This window comes from Populus euphratica, unplaced genomic scaffold (genome assembly GCF_000495115.2).
Source record: "Populus euphratica unplaced genomic scaffold, PopEup_1.0 scaffold75.1, whole genome shotgun sequence".
Taxonomy (NCBI): Eukaryota; Viridiplantae; Streptophyta; class Magnoliopsida; order Malpighiales; family Salicaceae; genus Populus; species Populus euphratica.
This window is the reverse complement of record NW_011499866.1, coordinates 1353-25606: the sequence shown is the minus strand read 5'-3', so window position 1 is coordinate 25606 and position 24254 is coordinate 1353. Positions and strand designations below refer to the sequence as shown.

General features: G+C 38.3%; 4 protein-coding genes across 12 annotated transcripts; 2 read left to right on the top strand and 2 right to left on the bottom strand.

Annotated features, from left to right (window-relative positions):
* Nucleotides 1-6757: 6757 nt before the first annotated feature.
* On the top strand, nucleotides 6758-12865 carry LOC105126063 (kinesin KP1-like). Of its 7 annotated transcripts, none has more exons than XM_011026789.1 (13): nucleotides 6758-6983; nucleotides 7347-7422; nucleotides 7848-8162; nucleotides 8271-8354; nucleotides 8519-8686; nucleotides 8812-8918; nucleotides 9072-9250; nucleotides 9359-9520; nucleotides 9689-9904; nucleotides 10271-10308; nucleotides 10560-10687; nucleotides 10802-12254; nucleotides 12490-12865. In XM_011026789.1, exons 3-13 carry the CDS (start codon nucleotides 7949-7951, stop codon nucleotides 12603-12605), a joined length of 2865 nt encoding a protein of 954 aa, XP_011025091.1. In that variant the 5' UTR covers nucleotides 6758-6983; nucleotides 7347-7422; nucleotides 7848-7948; the 3' UTR covers nucleotides 12606-12865. The 7 variants fall into 7 exon arrangements, with proteins under 7 accessions (XP_011025091.1, XP_011025093.1, XP_011025090.1 ...); XM_011026791.1 differs by having other exon boundaries at nucleotides 7828-8162; XM_011026788.1 differs by having other exon boundaries at nucleotides 7347-8162.
* LOC105126064 (pentatricopeptide repeat-containing protein At5g56310-like) lies at nucleotides 11089-15553 on the bottom strand. 3 transcript variants are annotated; one of them, XM_011026794.1, is made up of 3 exons: nucleotides 13197-15553; nucleotides 13135-13158; nucleotides 11089-11174 (listed from the first exon to the last, which is right to left on the bottom strand). In XM_011026794.1, the coding sequence occupies exon 1, from the start codon at nucleotides 14984-14986 to the stop codon at nucleotides 13310-13312; it is 1677 nt and encodes a 558-aa protein (XP_011025096.1). In that variant the 5' UTR covers nucleotides 14987-15553; the 3' UTR covers nucleotides 11089-11174; nucleotides 13135-13158; nucleotides 13197-13309. The 3 variants fall into 3 exon arrangements, with proteins under 3 accessions (XP_011025096.1, XP_011025095.1, XP_011025097.1); XM_011026795.1 differs by lacking the exon at nucleotides 11089-11174 and adding an exon at nucleotides 12600-12684; XM_011026793.1 differs by having other exon boundaries at nucleotides 13135-15553.
* A 325-nt stretch (nucleotides 15554-15878) lies between these two features.
* LOC105126062 (transcription factor Pur-alpha 1-like) lies at nucleotides 15879-20791 on the top strand. The gene is made up of 5 exons (XM_011026785.1): nucleotides 15879-16727; nucleotides 16844-16891; nucleotides 19424-19564; nucleotides 19677-19919; nucleotides 20125-20791. The coding sequence occupies exons 1-5, from the start codon at nucleotides 16425-16427 to the stop codon at nucleotides 20275-20277; spliced, it is 888 nt and encodes a 295-aa protein (XP_011025087.1). The 5' UTR covers nucleotides 15879-16424; the 3' UTR covers nucleotides 20278-20791.
* Nucleotides 20792-21624: 833 nt separating this feature from the next.
* Nucleotides 21625-23409, bottom strand: LOC105126061 (L-ascorbate oxidase homolog). The gene is made up of 2 exons (XM_011026783.1): nucleotides 22049-23409; nucleotides 21625-21932 (listed from the first exon to the last, which is right to left on the bottom strand). The coding sequence occupies exons 1-2, from the start codon at nucleotides 23407-23409 to the stop codon at nucleotides 21632-21634; spliced, it is 1662 nt and encodes a 553-aa protein (XP_011025085.1). The 3' UTR covers nucleotides 21625-21631.
* Nucleotides 23410-24254: the final 845 nt, after the last annotated feature.

The following is a 24254-nucleotide window of genomic DNA, read 5'->3' as shown; positions in this document are numbered from 1 at the left end:
ATCCATGATCTGCTTTACTAACATTGTTGATTGTCCTGGGAATCCCTCTCAAAAGACCCTAGCAAAATGCCAACACCACTCCTAGTTGAGGTCCTTCCGTCCTTGTTTCCAAGTTTGATTTCTGCTATAACCCTTGCTGTTGCTCTATTGTGTGTTGTAGCAGTAAGGTCGAGTTTGAAATCGAACAATAAATCAAATCTTAGTTAATAATCTCTCATATCTTATACTGGATCTAAAACAGCCGCTATTGCATATACCCAACCATCAAACTCACACTCGATTCCCCTCCACTTCACTCACACTCTTTAGGAGTTCTGCTGCTGATAAATGGTCAACAGGTTCCTCATCCTGAAAGTAAACATGGGAAAAAGAAGGAGAAAATAAATGCAAAGATGTCTTGTTTAATGGTCCACAAGATTAAGCACTAATAATTACCTTAAAGATGAGCACCTCTACTTCCTGTTCATCTACAATTGAGTAGGTGTGGGATCCCTACTCGCTGAAACACGTCAGCAAGCTTGTACAATGTCTGAAAGCCTTGTTCATCATCTTATTGCTGATTTTGAAAGGAAAAATCTTCTTCCGAATCTAACAAGATATTTGACTGGCCTCCCTCTACCCTCTCTAATCAACTTCTGATGAGTTCATAGAATTTAGAGCTACTGTTGCAGTTTTAGGCCTCTTCCATGATCTCATGTATTCTCCCAAGCTTATTTTAATGTTGATTCAGCGTTAATGCAGGGGATGTCTTAGCTAAAACGGGAGGGTGCTTTCTTCTTCTTCTTCTTCTTCTTTTTTGAGTTTACAAGCAGTCCAGGTAAATTATATCAACTCGGTGGTGCATAATCTTGGATGTGGAATTCTGCAGTTTATCTATACTGCTATGGTCCATTATACTCATTTTCTTGCTCTACTTGCACTCCAGTTTCACTTTAGTCCATTATATTATTATATTTATGGAGTCCTGATATTGTGGCTGTCTGTGATGCTCAAGGGGATTGTTTTGCTTATCATTTTAATATCATGCCTATGATGTATGATGGGCATTGACACTCCAACAAGATTTGAGGCTCCCCAGGACTCTTAATCATCTGTAAGGTGAGATGATACCATTGTTTTGTACAATCACGTACTGTGTCATCTTCAGTCGTGAAAGAGATTAGGTGGTTGTTATGTAGTTGTCACTGAATGGAGATGTCCTCTTGTATTATTTAATCAAGATTGGAGCATTATGTTGTTTTTGTCAACATTCTGAATTGCATGTGTCCATTTGTTCCTGCCGTGTAGGTTTCATTCAAGATTTGAGTAGTTATTTTTTATAAATTGGCTAGTATTTCCATTAGAAATCTAGCCAGTGCAATGATATGGACTTTGAAGTGGAAATGACTTGCAAATGTTTGCTTATCAATATAAAGCTCAATTATGAGTACTGTTGACCTCAGATTGGTGTCTTGTTTTAATTAGTGATTCTGTCTCGTCTTCTTCGTAATCTGTCTACTATAGCAAGTGATAGAAAATGATATCATTGGATTTAATTATGGCTATTACTTGCTTGTTTGAATTCTATCTACTGTAACAATTTCCCGAGCTTCCAGGAATTGATGATACTAGAACAATGTCCTTGGTACTTGAAAGATTTTTGCCTTTTTCCCCCTTTAATCTCAAATTGTTTAACCCACCTAGTAGTGCTCGACCTGAGCGTCCTCAGCTTGAGCATGCTCGACCTGGCAATGGCAATGCCAAACCTGGTAGTCCTCGACACGGTAGCCCTAGACTTGGTAATGCTTGACTTAGTAGTCCTCAATTCGATAGTGCTCGACTTGGTAGTTATCCACCTGAGCATGCCTGACCTCGTAGTCCTTGACCTATAAATCTTCGACGTCCTCATCCCGTTCATGCTTGATCTAGTAGTGATTGACCTGGCAATGCTAGACCTGATAGTCCTTAACACTATAGTGATCAACTTGATAGTTCTCGACCCGGTAGTCTTTAAACCGAGCATCCCCAACCCGGTAGCCCTTCACTTGAGCATGCTTGACTTGGTAGTGCTCATCCCGATAGTCCTCAACCTCATCATGTTCGATTGGGTATTGCTGGATCTGGTAGTCCACTTGAGAATCTCGCCTGATAGCACTCGATTCGGTAGTCCTCGATCTAAGCATGCTTGGGCCAATAGTGCTCTACTTGGTAGTCCTCGATCCAGGCATGCTTGGGCCAATAGTCTTCAATCCAAGCATGCTTGACCTGGTAGTGCTCATCCCTATAGTCCTCAACCTAATCATGCTCGATTGGGTATTGCTGGATCTGGTAGTCCACCTGAGAATCTTGCATGATAGCACTCAACTCGGTAGTCCTCGATCTAAGCATGCTTGGGCCAATAGTGCTCTACTTGGTAATTCTCGATCCAAGCATACTTGACTTGATAGTCCCCAACCTAGTAGCCCTTAACCTAGTAGCGCTTGACCCATACTTGACCCGGTTGTCCTCGACTCGAGCATGCCCCACTCGGTAGTCCTTAACCTGATAGCCATCAACCTGGTAGTGCTCACCTTGTAGGCCTTGATTTGATAGCCTTGGACCCGACAATGCTCGACTCAACGGTGCTGGAAGAGATGGTGTCTGGTCCAAGTGTCCTCGATCTAGTAGTGCTCTGCCCGGTAGTCCTCAACGTGGTAGTGCTCGAGCTAGTAGTTGTCGACCAGATAGTTTTCAGCCCAGTTGCCTAATTGTTCTCGACCTTGTAGTTGTCGACCTGATAGTTTCCAGCACAATTGCCTGATTGTTCTCAACGCAATAATGCTCGATCTAGTAATTCTCGTCCTGGTAGTGCTCGACCAAGGAGTGCTCGGCGTTCTTTACCCGGTAATTCTCGACGCGGGCATGATCTGTTGATGAACATCTTCGAGGTGGTGGGTGGTGAAATGTAGACATCCCTATTTATGTTTTTTACAAATCCCGTCTTTAGAATTCGACATCTCACTTAGAGACCGGGTCGCTTAGAATTGTCTCGTCTCCACCTACCAGAACTTTTCTCTAATTTATTAAAAACAATTCTGCATTGGAATTAATATTACGATGATATGATTGCCATGACTTCAGTTCAGAGTGGGGATCTGTTCCTTTCCCAAATATTTTCACACATGCATACCTTCACCATCAAGTTTACACTCTTATTCCCCATCATCAGTTCTTTTTGGACCCCCCTCATCGTTGTAAGCTGCTGGTAAGACTACTTTTTTAAAATGCCAAAAAAAAAAATAAAAAAAATAAAAACAATGTTAAGATTACATTAAAACAAAAAAAAAAAAAAAAAAACAATGTTAAGATTACATTAAATTTTTTTTATTGTGTTATTAAATATGGTTTCATGGATCAATCTTGAAACTTTGTATTCTATTTATGAGTTCTCAGCTAAATCAAAGTTTCCTCTCATTGTTGTAAGCTGCTAGATCAAATTAAATTAATTGATTTTATAAGTTTAAATACAATTATGATAATTAGTACAAATATGACTTGATTTAAAAAAAATTTAAGATGATAATTTTTTTAAATTTTTCTGAGACAATGACAAATTGGATTAATATCAGTCTCTTAATGATCCGTGTTATGAATTCTAATAAATTTAATAATTTTTTTAATTATATAATTAAAATATATTATCATGAAATTGAGCATCAACCTAAAACTAAAAACTTAGAAATAAAAATTTATTTGATGCAATAATAATCCTATATAAAGTAAACAAAAATAAATTATGTATTTCTTAACCAATCTTATATAAAAAAAATAAAATCAAGAAAACAAATTAAAATAATTAAAAGACCAAAAAAAATCTGATCAATGAATGAATTCGTCAAACTTATAACTCAAGTAACTCTAGGCTAGTATGTCAAACTTATAAACAGAATTATGATCTCTAGTGGAATTATAATTTATTTTAAAAAAAATTATTTGTTAGCAAAGACTAAACACTACTAGGTTTGACAAACTAGATTAGCTTGCCTGATTTATTTTATCAGGACCCATGCTTAAGATTGCCCTAGCAGGTCCATATGATTAGGCTCGTATTTTATTTTATTTTATTTGTAGCTGGAGCGAATGATAATTCTTTTAAAAAAAAATTTAGACAACATGTCATTTTATTTGCTTAGATTTTGACTATTGTGGTGACCAGAAAATCAAGATTCAAGTTGTTTTTACCAAAAAACCTATTTTTCAATTCAAAAACATTATAGGAGTCGTGACAAACTTATATATGACTTTAAAAAATCACCTCAAAAATAAAAATTAATTTAAGTTCAGATCTATTTTTTTTTATAAATTTTAAAGGTAAAAAAACATTTATTATGAGCTCCCCTCATTAAATAGATTTATTTGACACAAATATCATTTGTTTTGGTGGTGTAAAACGGTGTTAACGATAATTTTTTTTCTTTTTAGCTAGGGATTAAAAATAATAAAAATAAAATTTTATCCCAAAATTAAATTAAAAAATATTAAAATATTAAAATTGTATAATTTATGTGATTTTGAAAACTCAAGGATCAAAATACATTTTTTGTAAAACTCATGGCATGCTATCCATGTTTAAGGTCCTTTTCATTTTGGTCTTTTTTTTTTAATTTTATATTTTTATAAAAAATTAAAATTAATTGGTTTTCTGATTTAATTTTTAAATCCTGTTTTTTTATCAGGATTAAATAAAAAAAATTAAAGCGAAAAGAAATGAAATTTTGCACAATGCATCTATAAAAGGATGGACAGTAAAATATAGGACAGTTAAAAAAAAACACTCCTGTAGAGCAATACTGCATAACGCAAGGACGAGGAGCTAGCCCCACGGCCCCACATCTCTCTTCGACATTGAATATTCTACCTTAAGAAATGAAAATGGTGATCGATGAGGAATTAACCTGTCACCAGCAAGCTGTCGCGTCCAGAACGAAGTTGGGTTGCCTTTACTCCTTGGTTATTTAATGGCACCAACTCAAAGATTCATGCAATTGATTGGTCCCCTCCCTCCCAGATTCACCACAAGAGCAAAATAATAGTGAATTACCGGGTTTGATGCCCCTGCATATTGAAATTTGGATCAAAGGAATTGAATGTCTTGGGTAGCTATCGAAAGCTGCCATTAAAATCATATGAAAATAAAGACTTCATTTTCTTTAGATTAAATATGCAAGCTACACATTTCCTAGCAGTAATCCCCCGATGGCCAGCCTTTGTATGTCGGCTGTTTCAAAGAATTTCACATGCACAGTAGCGCATAAAGGATATTGGACTGCTCGAAACCATGTAGTATTAGTAATTAAATATCTTGAATACCTCCGCTCCTGACAGAATCCGATGCCCTATCTCTAACCTTTCCTAACAGGCAATGGGAGATCCCATCTGGATTTTCTATCAGCCACCTTTGGAATTCTGACATCCAAACTCTGCTGATCTACACTGCAAGAGAAGGTTTGAATTATTATGTTATTCCATTATCGAATGAATGTGTTCAGATGTTGGGTTGGATTGTTTTGTTCCCAATATATTCATCGTACTAAATCAAAAAACACCAACACTGTTCAGATCGATCGATCATAGGCTTAATTCTCACTCTAATTAATGAAATGATCGATCATAGGTCCTCCTCCTTATAAATGCAACAATATATTTCTTGTTTTTTGTGTCTTTATCGTAAGATGGAACTGTATTTTCTCTGGCCCATTCATTGGTCTATTCTGACGTGGTTTGCACACCAATTAACATTGAAGAATGAAGATTATAAGTCCACGAGATAAAGAAAGATGGACCATACTATCAAAAAGACTAGTATATAGATTATTACGGTCGGTTAGCTAGCCAGCTAGCTATCTTTCTGCCATGGGAATATTTATGATCAAGTCTTTAATCTATAGTATATAGATTACGTAAGCATGCAGCTCATCAATGATCGACCAGTATTATTATTATTTTTATTATGAATCAATATATCTTTGACACGTTGAAAGATCGTTGCTAAAAATGTAAGGTACCTAAGTACAATTAAATGCGGGTTGAATGAGGTGTTAGATTTAATGTTATTGGATTGAGAAACTTCAATTACATGGATTTAGTTATAGATATAATATTTTTAAATTTAGTTATATGTTCAGTTTAAATGCATATAAATGTAAAAATGTGTTAGTTTTATATACGAGTATCTGATAAGATATTAAATCTATTATCTTTAAATTTAAAATCATTCCAAATCAAAAATATATTAAGTTGGTAATTTTTTTATTTGTTTTTATTTTTTATATAAAATATTAAAAGTCAAGAATTATCTCTCTACATCCTTAAGTGTATAAAAATCTTAAAAAAAACCTATTATATTTTAATAAAATATTAATATTATGTATGAGATATTATTCTTTATTAATATTTTATAAGAAATATTTATCACTCATTAGTACTATCAAGAGAAAATAATACTTCAATTTTTCTATTCAAGTAATATAATAAATTTTAAAGGCTATATATATCTTCTAAATTATTTAGATAAATAGTTTATATTTTTTCTATTCTTTATTTATGCTTTATAGAGATATACTCAATAACAAACATTCTTATTTTTAAAAATTTAAAACTCTTTTTTTACTCGTTATAATTTTTTAATAAAAATTATTGATTTTATCATTCTTTAAATTTTAAAAAATAAAATAAAATAAATTTGTTTTTCAGGTACGGGCCTTCTATCATCTTTCATCAACTTCTTAAAGTAATCACCCTCATTCAAGAACTCAATAAAATTTTTATTCATCAGCATATTGGATTTTGTAACAAGAGTCTTTTACTCTGATGATCATCTAAAGAAGAAGAAGTACTAGCCGAGTGAATTACATGCATCATGTTTGTTGGGGCATGGTGTATGGTATTTGGGTCCTTCACCAGCAGAGTAACAGACAACTCTCTCTCTTCTCTCTCCCTAGTACTCTGTATTCACGCAGAGTAAGGTAGGCAGGTCTTTTGTCATGATGCTATAGCTAGAAACCAACAATAGTGATCGCACTAGCACAACATATTGACACCAGTTAAATGCTTCGGTGTTTCATATCTGCTAGCCTCGCATGTGGTTTAAGTTTCGGATAAAATAAGTGATCTTTCAGCTGTCATGGTTGCAACAACGACAAATATTACTCGCAGTTCAGCGTAGAACCACCACGGCCAGATTTAATCTCTTCTCTTTCCTTTTTCTAGCTAGCTATGGAAATTTCATGTCATCAGGACTACTGTTACCATTCAAATTAAGGTTTTTTCATCACTGAAAGGATTTTCTGTTAATGATGTATGATTGATCCTGTGTCTAATTGGTCCAGGACCGACCATGCTAGCTGTGGATGATCTCGGGTCTCAAGTGCCGTTTTAGCCTCAGCCATAGCCATAATATTGCTGGTATTTTCTTTTATCTGGTTCCTCGAAAACTTAATATTTCACTCCCCGCCTTAATCTGTGTTTGTTGTCAGTTCATTAATTTAAAAATACGATTCTATGCATCAATGTACATTTTTCTTAATAGAGGTACTGAAAACCAGAAATCTTATCTTGTATTGTTTACTTCACTGTCCTGTTTAATTCAACAGAATATTGTTGACTGTTTCTTGAGTTCACCATGTTTTTTTAACACCACTTGACATATCAACAACTTGGCGTGCAAGAAATTCATTCCACCTTTGCTGCAAGTATAGTCTCTTAGTAGTTTCGGCCATTACTTAAAATGTGAAGGATTCGATCTTTATTATTTCTGAAAGTCAAGGTTCTTGTTCAAACTAGACTAGTTCAATGTTATCTGCTCTACAGACTACATTTCCCTTGTTCAGTTGCAGAGTGTGAATTTGGAATAAAGAGCAGCAAGTCATGTAGAGAAATGAAACAAAGAAATCATATATTTTCCACAGACTAGTATTGGGAAGCAGAAAAGATGGATTCAAGAAAATCTGTTAGAAATCTTGCTGAATCCCTTCATTCCCTACTAGGGATAAAGGCAAATCTAACTTCCAACTGGGTTAAATCAGTTTGTGATATAATAAAAACCCTTCCATCTGAAAAATCAGTTGACATGCAGCCAACCAACTCTGATATTAATGATGATGATGAAGATGACGACAACTGCAGTGCAATTTCAAAAATAAAAGGTGAAAAAAAGCACTTTTGCTTTCATAAATCTAGATGCACCTCTGTTCCTTATTATTCATATAATTATTGCTCACTCCCTTCTATAAAATTTATTTTCCCGTGAACAGATGAGCTTACTGTCTTGACTAACCACATAAACGAATTGAACATAAAGAGGAGGCAAATCCTAAACGAGTTCCTGGACTTGAAAGGTTAGTCATGTTTCTTTTATTGTGATAGCTTGACAAGAGACAGACAAGTTGTTGGGCTGACACTTCATGCCATGCCCACTCATTTCATTGATGATAGCTGTCAATTAAGAGTAGATGGTTTCAGCATATGCCAAATTGACTACAGTTTAATAAATGCCATGCAGGGAACATCCGTGTATTTTGTAGAATAAGACCTATCACATCTGGGGAGAATTGTGGTCATTTAAGACCAGTCGTAGCATCGGATTCAAATGAAGTTGTTCTAAGGCTTACGGACAGTAAGAGCAAGAGTTACAATTTTGACAAGGTTCTCCACCCAGGTTCATCCCAAGGTGTTTGACGTAAATCATGTCTCTGATTATTTCATTTCCTTTTCTTCCTCCAACCAAAAAGCAAGTAGAAAGCTATTTTATCGGTCATTTATCACGATCATGCTTTAATAGTTGGTAGCTTTCAGATGAAGTTTTTACAGAAGTTGAACCCATCATCAAATCAGTCCTTGATGGCTACAATGCCTGCATTTTTGCATATGGGCAAACGGGCACAGGAAAAACTTTCACAATGGTGAGAACCAGCTAACACTTCACTCATAGCATATTTAGGTGATTCAGAGGTAAACGACACAGCCAAAAGACACACTGTGCTGAAGACACAATAATCCTACATGGGTTAATGTATTCAATCTACATCCGTGTTTCTTGGTTTAATATATCCTAGGAAGGTGATGAAGACACTCCCGGCATAGTGCCAAGGGCCATGGAGGCTCTATTTAAACAAGCAGTAGACAGTGACCATGCATTTCTCATCAGTTTCAGCATGCTCGAGATATACATGGGAAATCTTAAGGACTTGCTTGTCCCCAAACCAACAAAAGCAACAGATCCTATGCCACCTTGGTATATTCTCATACCCTAAATGTTTCAATACATGGGTTTATCTAGTTCAATCATTTCGAAAGTATTAAGGTAATCCTTTCTAACATAATCCAAAATCTCTAAATACAGCCTTTCAATACAAACAGATCCAACGGGAGGAGTCGAAATCGACAACCTTGTGGCCATTAAAGTGAACGACTTCAACCAAGCTCTGAGGCTGTACAGATTGGGCTGCCGTTTCAGATCAACTGCCTCAACAAATTCCAACCTGACATCTAGCCGATCTCACTGGTAATCGAATTTCCCTAATTAAACTCCTATGTGTCAGTGTAGTTCAGCATGAGAATAGAGCAGTCACGCAGTTGCCTTGATACATGGACTGATTCCAGAAGATTCTTCAATAAAGGGCAGTTATTATCCTCTGTTCTAATCTTGTTTCTTCTATATTGCTCACAATAGCATGATACGGGTAGCAATAACGTGCTTCAATGCTCCTCAAAGGCGAAGGGAAACAAATAAAATATGGTTAGTTGATCTCGGGGGAAGCGAGCGTGTACTGAAGACAAAGGCATGGGGCAAAAGACTCAATGAAGGAAAAGCCATTAATTTGTCACTCTCTGCCCTTGGGAATGTGATTAGTGCCCTCCAAAGGAAAAGGCATCACATACCTTACAGGTAACATCGAACTCACCAAACTCTTATTTTCTCGGAATCTGAGCGTTTTGACCACTCAACCCAACCCTATTTCACCCATATCTTCCATCAGAGTATGTATAGCATTACCCACGGTTATTAAAAATAGTCATTTAGAAAAGGATTACAAAAGGAAAAAAAGAAAAAAAAACTGAATTCTCTCAGATTGGCCTGTTCTCTTCTATTAAGTGAAAAAAGGAAATAGTTTCCTCTTCCTTTCCAAGATTCTAAATGTAAACAGAAATGCTTCATCAGCTTTTCCAAACCTAAAAATCATGGGTGGCTAGATAATGGCGGCTTTTCCAGAGTCCCAATTAAAAACTAAATTATCCCTTTTACTTTTGACAGGAATAGCAAGCTGACACAAGTTCTCAAAGATTCTCTAGGTAACAATCCTTAATCATGTCCATGCTTCTGTCTATGTGATTACAGCCGCTAACCATTCACAGGGGGATCTGTTCTTACCTCATTTGGAGTACCATAATAATTCTCAAACAAAAATTTAAATCAGAGCCATCATTCACCCGTATCAGTTATTTATTCCATAATCATGTTATGTAACTTCTTTAAGAAAAAAACTGATAGACATATTTGTTGTTAGAAAGCGTGGAACTCATAGACCATCTTCTGCTTACAGGTAATGATTCAAAAACAATAATGCTGGTCCATGTCAGTCCCAAAGAAGAAGATTTGTGTGAGACCATATGTTCTTTAAATTTTGCAACAAGGGTGAAAGGTGTTCACCTAAGAAATGAGGGTACAATTGTAAGTAGGCAAACATACTTATTTAAGATTGTGCATATTCTTGTGAACAATTGAAGTAGCAAGTAAAATAAAATAATAGATCATCTGACCAATGAGGTGGACGTTAATCATCAGGAAGCAAAAGAGAAGAAGGAAGTTGCAATAGCAAACCTGCAGCAAAAGATGAAACATATTGAAGATGAGTGGCTGCTTGCTAGAAGTGACATTGAAATATTAAACAAGAAATTAGAAAATCTAACAGGGACAAGTACATCATCTGAGGAGCAAATGGAGGCATACCATTCTTCTATAGAAGAACCACTTACAAAGACCAGGATAGTAGATATTACAGCGAGTCCTTTATCAAAGTTACCAAGATTTATGAGGCCTACCATTTGCAGCCAAAGAAAATCTGGGACGAGGTATGAAACTTCTGAAGGAAGAGATGGCACAGTCCTTGCAAGAAGGAGAAGACCAACATTTCATCGTGCAGAGTCTGTTAGTTTACCTGTAAAGGATCATTCAGAAAACAATTCAGACCACAGTTTTTCCAGATCTAGCTGTTTGGCAGGGTTGAACATGAAAGATAGTACTGATGATGCAACAGAATACAGCCAAGACACAACTGAAACTGGTTTCAAATTTAATGGTCTCCAAGAACAAGAAAAAGAACCAAGGAATTTGATTAGTCAAAAGGCAGGCATCAGTCACATTCAGAAAAATAGCAGTAGACAGATGACCAAAATCAACTGTGTCAAATTTTCTAAGATTGATAGCTGGCTACATCTACAGAAAAGTGAATCCACTCTAAGTGGTTGCACTCAAAGGAAAAAACGGGTTTTGGCTGTTCCTATTCCTGAGAAGAAACATAAGAGTACAGTAGAGAGCAAAGCAGACAATTTTTTCGACGAGGATGTGCATGACTATGCATATGCAAAGCAAGTTGTCAACCGTGATAAAATAAATGATCTAGCAACCACAGGGGCAGTTGGAAAGCCTGTAGTAGAAGCGGTCATGGAAAACCCACTGAAAATGTTAAAAGATCTATTTAATGAGGACTCAAGATCAGATGTCACTTCTCCATTACAGACAACCTGGGGGGAAACAATGGTACAAAAACTACAGCTTTCTGTGGGCGATGTATTAGCAGGGGATGGTGAATACGACACTTTTTCCCCACAAGATGGGTGTTTTCCTAGTCTTGAAGAATGTGAGGATGGCAACAGGGTCAATGATATGTCAACTACAAAGGCACCAGAAGGCAAAATACAATGTTCAGACTATTTCCTGCTAAAGATCAGTGGGCGCAGTAAATGCTGTCCATCTGAATTATATACTACTTCCGTTTGTTCAAAAAGGGATTCTGGTGTCTTTGCCATGTTAGAACTGGAATCATGCTGTCAGCAAGCACCCACTGAATCAAATATGGAAGACAGTGAAAGGCAAGGCTTTTACTCCTTTCAGTCGCTGGCAAAAGAGACAAGACATGGCCTCCTTCAGTTGAACTCAGCTTTATTTATGAACAGTGAAAATCATGAGAACTTAGCTGTGACATTTGGTAAACCAGAAGGAAAATTACAGAACACAGGTAAGAACTTCGATGTCTAAACCAAATATTTCTCTCATGCCTTGACCATGTTCACATTTTTGTTTTGTTTCTGTTTCTGTTTTTTTTTCTGTTTTTTTTTTTCCTTTTCTTTACTTTCTCTGCAACAAGCCCTCTTTGCTAACTTCCATAGAATGAAAAATAAATTATCTTACATTTATTCCTATTTAGTAAGGTCAAAGTCCACCATCTTACAATTTGCTCATATCTTGGCCAGGAATATGCCATGTTGTTAAACAGAAAATTGAGATTTTATGCTCCAGTGCTCTTCTAGGATTGGGGCTTTATGACCTGGGATTCGACCACGATTTCTTCTACGGTTTAATGCTTTGAAGCACCTCCAGCGGATATGTGTATCTATACATTTGCCTTTCTGTCTGTATACAATATGCTCATTTCACCTTTATTATCCCTACAACATTGGGATATGTTAGAGCCATTTTGCAACAAGTATCCTTATGTTGTAAGACCTCTGTAATTTTATTTTTCTTCTATATAATTATATTAACTGTCTTGTTCAATTTTCTGAACGAGGACTCACAAAATGTACTGGCAGTATTCGATAACTAGAACTACATAGAATCTTGGGGGAAGGTGGCAAACATGCTAATTATTTATTGACCCATTTTTTTTAAATGAAAAATGATCCTAAATATTAATAATTTATCGTGTTTGAATATTAATACTCCACTCACTAATATTTTTGCAAATGAACTTTTCAATTCTGTATGGTACACCTGACATTATATTTAGCATAAGAAATAAAATATTGGAAGCAGGAAATGAAAAGGAAAAACAATTTGTGTGTGCATGAAAATCTACCAACAGCTCAGAAAAATATGCAGGTTTTGCAAAGACATACCTCCTTGAAGAGAAATGAGATGTCAAAGCCACTCCCATCTCTACGTGAGTTTATTGCTCAGCTGTCGAACATGTGAGGCGGGGCAGGTTTTCAGATGGCACAGCATTTAGTTATCCAATGCAACCAGAAGTTGATTTGGTAATAGATCATGCATCTTTGGAAGTAGAAGTGCGTCCTACCCCAATTCAAGCAGCGCACCACTTTCCTTGCCGAAATGCTGAGAAAGTCCTAATTGCCCATTTATCTTGCTTAGAACTTCCTGTATCCTATCAAACTCAGAATGCGAAGTCTCTCCTGCAATAAACTCATGAACTCTGTTATTCACTTCAATAAGACTTCCTCCTGGCATTTTTTTAACTCCTGCATCGCACATCACCTTTCTCACCACCCGAGACTCATTCCATCTACCACGAGAAGCATAGATATTCGATAAAAGTGCATAGTTTCCGCTGTTATCAGGCTCCAACTCTAATAGATGCTGCAATGCAAGCTCTCCAAGCTCAGGATCACCATGAGTATTACAAGCAGCAAGAAGAGACCCCCATATAACCGCGTTAGGCTCGAATGGCATCTGAGCAAGTAGTGTTCGTGCCTCTTTGAGGTGACCAGCGCGCCCAAGTAAATCAATCATGCAGCCATAATGCTCAATCCTGGGTTCAATCCCATACCTAGATATCATACGGTTAAAATACCATCTACCGGTTTTTACCAATCCCACATGGCTACAAGCGGAAAGGATGGCAATGAAAGTGATGTCATTTGGCTTAACTCTTGCCCTTTCCATTCGAGAGAACATTTCAAGGGCTTCTGTTCCAAGTCCGTGCAAAGCTAGTCCAGCAATCATTGCTGTCCATGTTATGATAGTTTTATGATTCATATTCTCGAATACTTTTAATGCCCTTTTAATGTCGCCAGACTTCGCATACATGTCTATAAGTGCATTGTTGAGAGGGATATTTGTAGTCAATAATCCAAGTCTGTCAATGTAGTGACGAATCCACTCCCCCAGCTCCAACGCACCCAGTCGGGCACAAGCAGTAAGCGCAACTAACATGGTAATTTCATCAGGCTCCACATTCTCGAGCTGCATTCTACGAAACAAAGCAATGGCATCGTGGGGCCGATTCGCCTGCGCATACCCAGTAATGAGAGCTGTCCAGGAGATAACGTTTCTTTGAGGCATGCGTTCAAATAAATCTCGAGCATTACAGAGGTCACCAAGCTTAGCATACCCATTAAGCATTGCGTTCCAAAGAGCGACATCTCCTGTCGACATGCTCATTCCATCAAACATCTTGCGCGCATCACAAATGTAACCAGAGCCGCAGGAGGAGTACATCCGGACAAAGGCCGTAATGACGTGAAGGTTAGAGTGGAGGCCACAGCGAATGGATTGAGAGTGAAGTTGCCTCCCAGTCTGAATCGATGAAAATCGAGTGACGGCCTTGAGAGCGAAAGGGAAAGAGTAGGAATCAGGTCGCAAGCCAGCAAGTTGGATGTTATTGTAAAGAAAGATTGAAGCTTTGGGGTGGGTGGGAGAGGAAGAGAGGGCTTTGATGATGTTGTTGTAGAGATAGATGTCGGGGGCATGGGTGATGGAGGTGAAGAGAGAGTAAGCATAGGAATAGAAGCCAAGAGAAGAGCATGCGTGAATGAATCGACTGAGGAGCAGGTTGTCTGTATCGAGAGCTCTGAGAAGCATGAAGGCATGCGTCTGGTGGATGTGCTTGAGATGAGAGGAATGGGCAATCAAGGAAATCAAAACTGATGATGAAGAAACAAGGGAGCTGCAATAGAGGAGGCGCATGGTCTTATTGCTTTTCTTGGAGTTCAAATATTCACCACCCAGCATTCTACTCACTCTCTCTAGTAGCCTTCAAACCCATGAGGACATAACCATCAGCTTGTGAATTTGCAGACAAGCCAACAAAACACAAGGAAGCCCGGCAGTACCCAGCCCGCAAAGAGAGAGTTTTGACTCTTACCAATTTAGGCCTCACAGGGAGTCTAAATGCCACCCCTCCTTCCGCGCGATTGAAAATCCTCTCAATTTGAGTAACTCGTTAGATTACTTCCGTAGAAAGAATCTAACTTTGCCCCAAAATACAGTTTTAACGTCGAATTTATGAAGAATAAATCATAACTTGATGCTAAAAGAGTGAAAAAAGATCGTCGAACTGTAACGATCTCTGGGCTTTCCTACTGACATCTTATGAACTAAAGAAGGAAAAAAGGTTTGATTTTTTAGTTATTTTATTTTGTTTTGGTAAGATGATTTTTTTAGTTAGGTGGCGACTGCCTGATGGGTGAGTGAAAAGAAGAGTACAAAAGAAACAGGGAGCGAGTGTAAAGAAGTTGGTGGATGAGAAAGCTGTTATACTTGGGAAGTGAAAGCAGCAGCAGCAGCAGCAGCAGCAGCAGCAGCAGCAGCAGCAGCAGCAGCAGCAGCAGCAGCAGCAGCAGCAGCAGCAGCAGCAGCAGCAGCAGCAGCAGCAGCAGCAGCAGCAGCAGCAGCAGCAGCAGCAGCAGCAGCAGCAGCAGCAGCAGCAGCAGCAGCTTAGATTTGGATTAAATGAACAGGAAATGACAGCGTAGGACATGTAGACTGGTGGGGTAAAACAAAGGTAAAGAAGACAAGGGAGGGTAGTAGTGGCCAAGTTGCTAGGAACACTTGAGTACTAGGACTACAAGAGCAGTGGTCTAGTGACTACAAAGAGAGCGGGGCAAAGCGCGCTCCTCTCCTGCTTCAACACCAGTAACTTAACTCCAAGCAACAGGTTAAAAAGGAACACAAGAAGCCTCCTGGTTCATGTTTAGTTCAAAAGAATTTTCTCTCGTTGAAGAGGGAGGAGGCTTCATTTCATTCCACTTCGCAGAGGGGGAGAGAGAGACAAGAGTTTGCTTTACTAGACTAGTGGTGTTTTATTGTAGGGGATTTTACTTCTATTTTATAATAATAAAAATTAAAGAAAAGAAAGAAAAATGGACCAAGTCAATGGGATGGTGGTTCGTTCGTTATCCCTCCTGGCTACTCCTGCTTAGCTTAGCTTCTCCTCACCTCCTTTCTTTCCAAACCCTAAACCAAAATCCTATCACGACATCTTCATCATCCCTCATAAACCCCTTCTTCTACTATTCAAAAATTCTTGCTGCTGCTGCCGCTTCTCCTGTCGATAGGAGTGTGCCGCGGTCTCTCATTTTCTTTCAGATCTACCCCTTCCTCCATCGCTCTTCTTCTTTCTTTAATCTGTGAAAACTACTTAATTCCGTATTACCATCTGGTAGATTAGATGGAGGGGAATTCTGGCGGAGTTGTTGGTGGAGGAAGTGGCAGTGGAGGAGGAGGAGGAGGGAATGATGTAGAGCTCATGTGCAAGACTCTACAAGTGGAACACAAGCTTTTCTATTTCGATCTAAAAGAGAATCCACGGGGTCGTTACTTGAAGATATCAGAGAAGACTTCTGCCACCAGGTCCACCATCATCGTTCCCTTCTCCGGGATTTCTTGGTTCTTGGATCTCTTCAATTACTATGTTAATAATTCTGCTGATGATCAGGACCTCTTCAGCAAGGAATTGCAGCTCGACACCAAGGCATTTCTTTTTTCTTTTAATTCTCTCTCCCTCTTTATTAGAAATATCACTGATCAGCAATAGCATTACCAATCATTCCAATTATTGATTAATCAATTCCCATTACTGACCGGCAGGTTTTCTACTTTGACATTGGCGAAAACAGAAGGGGCCGCTTCTTGAAGGTAAAATGCTATGCTTCTTATTTCTTGTTGTTAAGCAGACACAACAAGAAGATTTTATGGTCTGTGACAGGGTTTAGGGAAGATTGTGTTTTTGCTTCGCACTTCTGTTTATCTATCCTAATGTTGGATTGAGATGGCTTGCAAATTGCTAACCTCATATTTCTATGAAATATCACCCTTGCACTCCGTGGGTTCTTCTTCTTAGAAGTTGCTGAGCTTAATACTCTTTGTACACTCGTCATCTTGCAGAAATCTACATACCTAGGATAGTAATAAGTTAAGCATTTCTTCCTTCACCACGCCACAATCCAACAAGAGTATTTAAAGGCACTTCCTTAACCAATGTTCCTAAATTCCGGAGGATGCTTTTATTTCCCTTCTTCGGGCTGCCTCTAGCTTGTTAATTTGGAGGAAAACTCATTCTCAAATTAATTTTGTATATTCCCCATTTTCTAATAAAAATTTCGCTTTTTTTCCCATCAAATAACGAGTCCTATACAAGAGTGAAATTTTCTTTTATTACTTTCATTTTGTTCAACACTTTAAGTTCTATCCTGAGATTAGACAGAAGAGGGCAGACCTCAAAAGAGTTTGTTTTTGAATTTCTTTCTTAAATCTTCTTACTTATCATTCTGGATTATTGTTCTTTGTTTGTTTTCATCTGGTTAGTTGTTGGTACCCTCTAAGTCAGGTTACAGATTTTATTTGGAAATGCACTTGTTAATAAAATATTGTAAATGACATGCTATAGGTTGATACTAGAGCGAAACAGAGTCAGTCTTTACTTGTTATTGTCCTGTGGATCGGTTATCAATGCTTTTGAAGAGTCAATTTTCTAGATCATCTTCTTTATCCCTTCACGATCTCCATTGTTTTCCTACTGAACAGTGAGGTAACTGACCAATGATTAAGGCTTGATGATGCAACTTAAGGGCATTCACTCACCACCTCCACCTTGCTAGTCACAATATAATTTAAATGTATATAGAAGAAGGGTAGAACTGATGGCTAGTAATTCCCCAAAGCATTTTGTTTATCTTAGTTAGATCAAACAGGAATGAGAGCAATTTTGAGGATGTTGTCCATGAAACTAATGCCAAACTAGGTGCTGTCTTTGAGAAACTGTTAAGAACATGTATAGCAGAACCAATAGAAAGCAGAGGAACTGTAATACATGGGGATTATTGTATCTTTGCACTTGAAGCTAAATGCCCAGCCTCCAATCTCTTAGGCAAGTCTTCCACTAAAACAATAAGGGCAATTTGGCAGGATATTAACAATCCTCGCAGAGTATAGGATTTCATACTACCAGGCATCAAGTAGTGACAGGTTTTTGTATGAAAGGCTTTGGCTACTGATGGGACCTTAAGTTTTCCGGATTGTAGTATGATCTTATTAAGAATTTTTAGCAAAGCACCTGCTTTGTTCATGTCCCAATTTTGGATGTATCAACAAAAGTCACATCTATATATGTCCAAACATTGGTCATCCTAAATCAGAAGATTCTTACAGTTCTCCTGAACTCCTCTCAGTTGTGACCATCTGCATCTGGACGCCCTATCAGGAAGAGAGTTTTTAGCTGCAATTGCCTTTATTTGAGTTCTCTGAGCATTATTCTATTAACTATACAATGACTATAGTTTGCAAGCAGCCAAATCTTTTTAAGAAACCCACATTCTTTTGTGCAGTGCTTGATGTGCACATACCTTCCAAAGTCAATCAATGAAAGAGAGCTGTCTGAGTTGTCTTTCCAGTCTATAATGGCTCTAGAATCTAGTTTGAACTTGCAACTTATAAGACCCTTTTAGGCAATTCGTGACTACTGCATCAAATTCCTATCCCATGGGACGGCCAGAATTTTACCAGAGGGACTCCTTTGCTTGTCCTGAAAATCCACCCTTATGAAAAGTCGCTTATAAGAAGTTGCATATTTTACCAATTTACTCACATTCAGCTTCAGAACCTTTCTTTCTGTCATTCTATAACTTATTTTATATGCCCCTTATTTCCTGGAGACTTTGTTGATGCTATGAAGTCAAAATAGGGTTCAGGTCTGGTTTATATAAACCTCCTAACTTGTTCAATGTAGTTTTGCGTACTGAGAAAACTTCATGGGAAGTAATGGAGCATAATAAAGAAAATGGAAGAAGAGATAAAGCCATACTTATGCTTCAATGAAATAGGAGAAGACAAAGTGTTAAGAAAAAAAATGTAATAACATCTTGAAATATTTTCTGATCTTCACTAACTTCTACTTATTCTTGCAAAATTTCCAGGGAAGTTATAAATAGTCTGCTTAGGTTTTAAATTACCTTTTAGCAGATGTAATTTGCATGCAAAAGAATGATTGAACATATGCAAGGGTGACAGAGCAGCAGATGTAATCTTACAACTTTTAGGCATCATGCATGCTGTTGCTTTGAGAGAAAATGAAAGGAAATCTATGTTCTTCGTGTAATTTGTTTTCCCATCTTCAGGGACCTATTTAACTTGCTACAATGTGCTCACTTCTCTAATAGATATATCTTGCAGGTGTCTGAAGCTTCTGTCAGTAGAAACCGAAGTACTATTATTGTTCCTGCTGGAAGTTCACGGGATGAAGGGTGGGCAGCGTTTAGAAATATTTTGGCTGAGATCAATGAAGCATCAAGACTTTTTATGCTGCCCAATCAGGTGATTGCAGTTTTTACATGTGTTCTGCCAAAAAAAAAAGTAACTTTCTAATTTATTAGAGGGGGTCTCACTTATGATTATTTCATCCATGTTTTTATTCATGCCACAACAGCAAAGTTCTGAAACTTCTGAGCGCCTCGTTGGACTTTCTGATGATGTAGGGGCTGGCTTCATATCTGGGCACAGTAGCCAATCTGTGATGACTTCTGAACTGAATGTTGACAGGTCAGTTGAACTGCCCCCACAGGATGAAATTGGTAACATGGCGGTGTCAAAGGGAATCAGAGTTGATCAGAAAAGATTCTTCTTCGATCTTGGTAGCAACAATAGAGGTCATTTTCTGAGGATTTCAGAGGTGAGATTTTAACAGAAGTTTCAATTAGAGTCCAATAAGTCTTTCTTCCTTATTTTTTTTTTTTACTTTGGGGGGGTGGGGGTGAGATATCGATGAAATCACCCTTTACAGAGCCAGGAAAGCTATGTATCCACGATTCTGTGTTCTGAAGTGAAGGCTTATGGTGCCCATTTGAAGTTGTGACGGAATGTTGTTGAAATTGCAGGTTGCAGGTAATGATAGGTCCTCAATAATTCTCCCACTTTCCGGGCTGAAGCAGTTTCATGAGATTGTGGGTCATTTTGTGGAGATAACCAAAGATCGAATTGAAGGAATGACAGGAGCAAATGTTCGGACTGTAGACCCTCCTCAAAGATGAATGTTCATTATTTGAAGGTTTGAAGAGGGGAAAAAAACGAATGGTGGAGACTATTGTAGGTCGGTGAAGAACCATTTCACTGTTTATTCTGTCAAGGGGTTACTTTGCTGCAGCAAGCAGGTGTTTGGTTAGGGTGTGACTGTGGTCGGTCTGTTTTTCTGTTAGTTTCTTCTTCCCTTCCTTTTCTCATTTAAGTCTCAAAATAATCCGATTTATCTGTATGATGAACAGAAAGGTTTCGGAGATGCTTTACAGTGCATTCTATGTAGGGAATAACAGAAGAAACGGGTCAGATAATTGTAATTGTTAGTGTTTAGTTTGATAGTGTGGCACGGTTGTTACATTTTTCAATAAGGCTCATTGCAGATGTTATTGTCCAGTTTCAATTTAATGCCTCAGAGGTTGTAAAGATGGCCTGCCAAGTGATTGCAGAATTGTTAAGCTTCGATGATCAGTTCAACTATTACCACCATTTTCTGGGTGTGCATTATATATCAATATCGGTTTTCTGTTAGCAAAATTCTATTCTTTTTTCTCTTCACTTCGTTTCTAGATGTACAAACAGTAGCCGCTTCAATGAGATTTTTTATCCTGGTCGTAGGAAATATTACCAAACATGGAGCGTTTCCTCGCGCTTGGCGCTAATGGGTTGCTTGAAGGTATTATAGTGCCTTCAAATTTTATAATAAGACAAAAGCTTGCATGTAGTGCCTTGATTGAGTGATTGGCAAAATTATTACCAGCAATAAATAAATAAATAAAAAAACAATTTAATAGGTTGTAGTTAGAAGGAATGTAACTGTAAGGCCTTAAGGTAGCCATATAAACAATCCTGCCACCTTTCTGAAGCATTAAGATTTCTTAAAGTCTTTCAGTCAGCTTTGGCTCTGAGTCTGTTTTCTGCTGCTCTGATGCTGTGCTCTCTTGTGCCTGGATCCAACTCTCTCTATCACTCAGTCAACTTTGGCTCTGAGTCTGTTTTCTGCTGCTCTGATGCCGTGCTCTCTTGTTCCTGGATCCAACTCTCTCTATCACTCCGCATCGACTCTATTCTAATATATCTAAAAGAACTTATTCTTCATCCATCGATTCATGTATAAAATATGACACAGCACAGCTCCCCTTCAATTGAAATAGGAAGAGCTGTGAAAACATATATATATGCAGCCACATATAAATATATAGATTCAATGTTATTCTGATTGTATGAAAGGGAGAAAGAACATAACATTTATTTGATGAATACAAAAGAAAGAAAGAAAGAAAGAAAGAAAGAAGAGGATAGTAATTTGGAAAAAGGTTACTTGAATAAATTGAAAAGGTTTAACACAAGGAAGATGAGCCACTCCATATCTTAGATGCTGTAAGGTGCGGGTTTTGGCATGTCCTTGACGATGCCACATAGTAAAGAATTATCGGGAAGATTGTACTCGTCCCTGAGGGAGCGTGCAGGGGAAAGAACACTGGCATACAGCTGTTGTCCTAGATAAACTCTTTCCCACATCTCTGACCTGATGTTCCACAATCCAGCATTGTCGAATGTCAAAAGGATGGCAGCCCAAGATTTGGGGAAGACCTGAACGGTTGTCCTACTCACTGCGTCAAGGAGATTGTAGTGCTTTCTCTTTTCGGGGGTCCAAGTGCCTGGCTCCACGCTGTTATATATATATATATATTGACCAATTAGTTAGTTAGAGATCACAATAAAATAATTAAATATATACTGCATGTTCAATAAATCCATCCAATTATCGAATAATGAATTACTTACGCGACTGCAAAGAAAGAATAACCATCTAAGTGATATGATTGCATGCTCTTCTCGTGGTTCTCAAAGATGATCTCAACGAAGTTACGGAAGGTGAGGTTAAGGACATTCGGCTGTGTGACAATCTTAGCATTAGCAACGTTGGCTTGTGGACTGTCCAGGATGGTGTCATACTTGAACACCTTGTCTGCAACCCCATAGTACTCAGCAAGTTTGAGTGGTGTTTCCGGATTAACGTGAGATACTCCATTGAGGGCATAGCGAAGCTTGCCACCTGCTCTGCTAGCCGAATTTACGAGTTTAATGGTGCGGGTAATGTTGATGGAACCATAATGGTAGGAGCCTTGAGGGTTAGGCCTAGCAGCACTGGCTGTAAGGTTCCAGCGGAAGGAACGGAATTGATTGAGAGACCAAGCCCATCCAACTGGTGCCTCAGGGAGCTCAGGTGATGCTGGACCCTTGCCGTTGGTGTAACGAATGATGCCCTTGGCGGTGAGAACCTGCTTATTGAATCGGGTGGAAGCCACCATGTAGTAGTCTTTGGGATCTTGGTTGGCTGTCACGAGGACACTGAAGCATTGTCCAACATGGACATCGAGTGACTCGTACACGTTTTGCACCACATGGGATCCCTCCATCTCCACAAGCTTCATTGTATGGCCTTGGATCCTGAAATTGAGAGTATTCTTGATCCCAGCATTGCAGATCCTGTACTTGTAAGTCTTTTCAGGCTTCATTTTGAAGAGGGGCTCATCCTTGCCATCTCCCTTGGCGTTCTTGCCATTGACGAGGACACCATCAGGCCTTGCAAGAGTGCGGCCGCTATCCAAGAGCTTCTGGAGAGCAGTGTGGCTCTTAGAGTACCAGTCATTGAGAATGACAGTGTAATCATCCTCAGGATCAGCATAAGGAACAGGGATGAGTAGACGACTATTGATGCGGAGGCCACCAAAACCACCAGTTGCACGGTGCATGCCTGTGGTTGGGTAGTAGATGTAGCTACCAATCTGGTCCTTAACCTGGAAGTGGTAGGTGTAATTGGTTCCAGGAAGGATGGGGCAGTTGGTACCTAGCATTCCATCTTGCCATGAATTCTTCCTCTGCTGGATGCCGCTCCATGTCAAAAGGAAGGGCTCGTCGAGGTTATTGAAGACATTAACGACAATGTTGTTATTACTGGTGGAGTTGATATTGGGTCCGGGGAATTGATTATTGATGAGAATCACCTGCTGGGGAACCCCCAAGGGAGAGAGGGTGCCGTAGGTGACGTTCCATGTGAAGAATAAGTAAGGGTCTTCACCCCGGACTCCCACCATTGTTCCTGCAGAGATGCAGAGCAAAACCAAAAACATCACCCCAGCCATCTCTCTGATATGTTTGTGTGCCTTTCGATCGGGTTATATATATATATATATATATTTATCAACAGTAACCCTTTTCCTCTTTCTCCCTTTCACACAACTAATTAAATCTCAGTTTCTTCTGTCCCTAGCAATGGAAGAAGATAGATTTACCTTCTTCTACATCTTGAATGCTGCGCCTACCCTCGTCTTTTATACCATGCATGCACAAAAATCAACCACTAGACTCCTGCAAATTTCCTCTCTGGCCCCTTGCATCACTCCCTTCCTCACATTTGACAACAAGAAATTTGGATCTAAACCGAGTTTCATGCACTGCTTAATTTGCTATTTAGGGTATGGCAGAGCAATGCTCTTTTTTTTTTTTTTTTATAAAAAAAAGTCGTCAAAATACGTGGTAAAGGGTTGGTATATTCTAACCTCTAATTAAATTATACTATAAATTAAGATTTCTTCTCTCACTTTTAATGTTCAGATACTGTGTCCTGAATTAGACATGTAGATAGCCCTTTGTACAGTAAGGAGAGAATGAGATGGTCAAGCAAGGGTCAATTATTCAGAAAATTCCCCCCCCCCCCCCCCCCCCCCCCTCCTCAAACGTGGGCAGAGTGTAATATGATCCCAGGAAAACTCTGCAAATCAATACGGTGCCTTTGCTATTTTGCAAAGGTATTTAATTAATGATGAAAAAAATTGTAATGCAATATTTCTTTTCACCATTTTTGTTTCAATCACAACCAAATGTGACCTGTTTGGACGAAAACTTAATATTTATGTGTGCCTAGATATATCCAGAGCAAGATTCAGTCAAATGTGATCCGCCATCATCAATTTTTGCCAGATATTTA

Coding starts and splice junctions, on each gene's coding strand:
- LOC105126062 (XM_011026785.1), top strand. CDS start 16,425: ATGGAGGGGAATTCTGGCGGAGTTGTTGGTGGAGGAAGTGGCAGTGGA. Junction 16,728..16,843: donor AATTGCAGCTCGACACCAAG/GCATTTCTTTTT, acceptor ACTGACCGGCAG/GTTTTCTACTTTGACATTGG. Junction 16,892..19,423: donor GAAGGGGCCGCTTCTTGAAG/GTAAAATGCTAT, acceptor TATATCTTGCAG/GTGTCTGAAGCTTCTGTCAG.
- LOC105126061 (XM_011026783.1), bottom strand. CDS start 23,409: ATGGCTGGGGTGATGTTTTTGGTTTTGCTCTGCATCTCTGCAGGAACA. Junction 21,933..22,048: donor TATTCTTTCTTTGCAGTCGC/GTAAGTAATTCA, acceptor TATATATAACAG/CGTGGAGCCAGGCACTTGGA.
- LOC105126063 (XM_011026789.1), top strand. CDS start 7,949: ATGGATTCAAGAAAATCTGTTAGAAATCTTGCTGAATCCCTTCATTCC. Junction 8,687..8,811: donor CCACCCAGGTTCATCCCAAG/GTGTTTGACGTA, acceptor GGTAGCTTTCAG/ATGAAGTTTTTACAGAAGTT. Junction 10,688..10,801: donor TAAGAAATGAGGGTACAATT/GTAAGTAGGCAA, acceptor GTTAATCATCAG/GAAGCAAAAGAGAAGAAGGA.
- LOC105126064 (XM_011026793.1), bottom strand. CDS start 14,986: ATGCTGGGTGGTGAATATTTGAACTCCAAGAAAAGCAATAAGACCATG.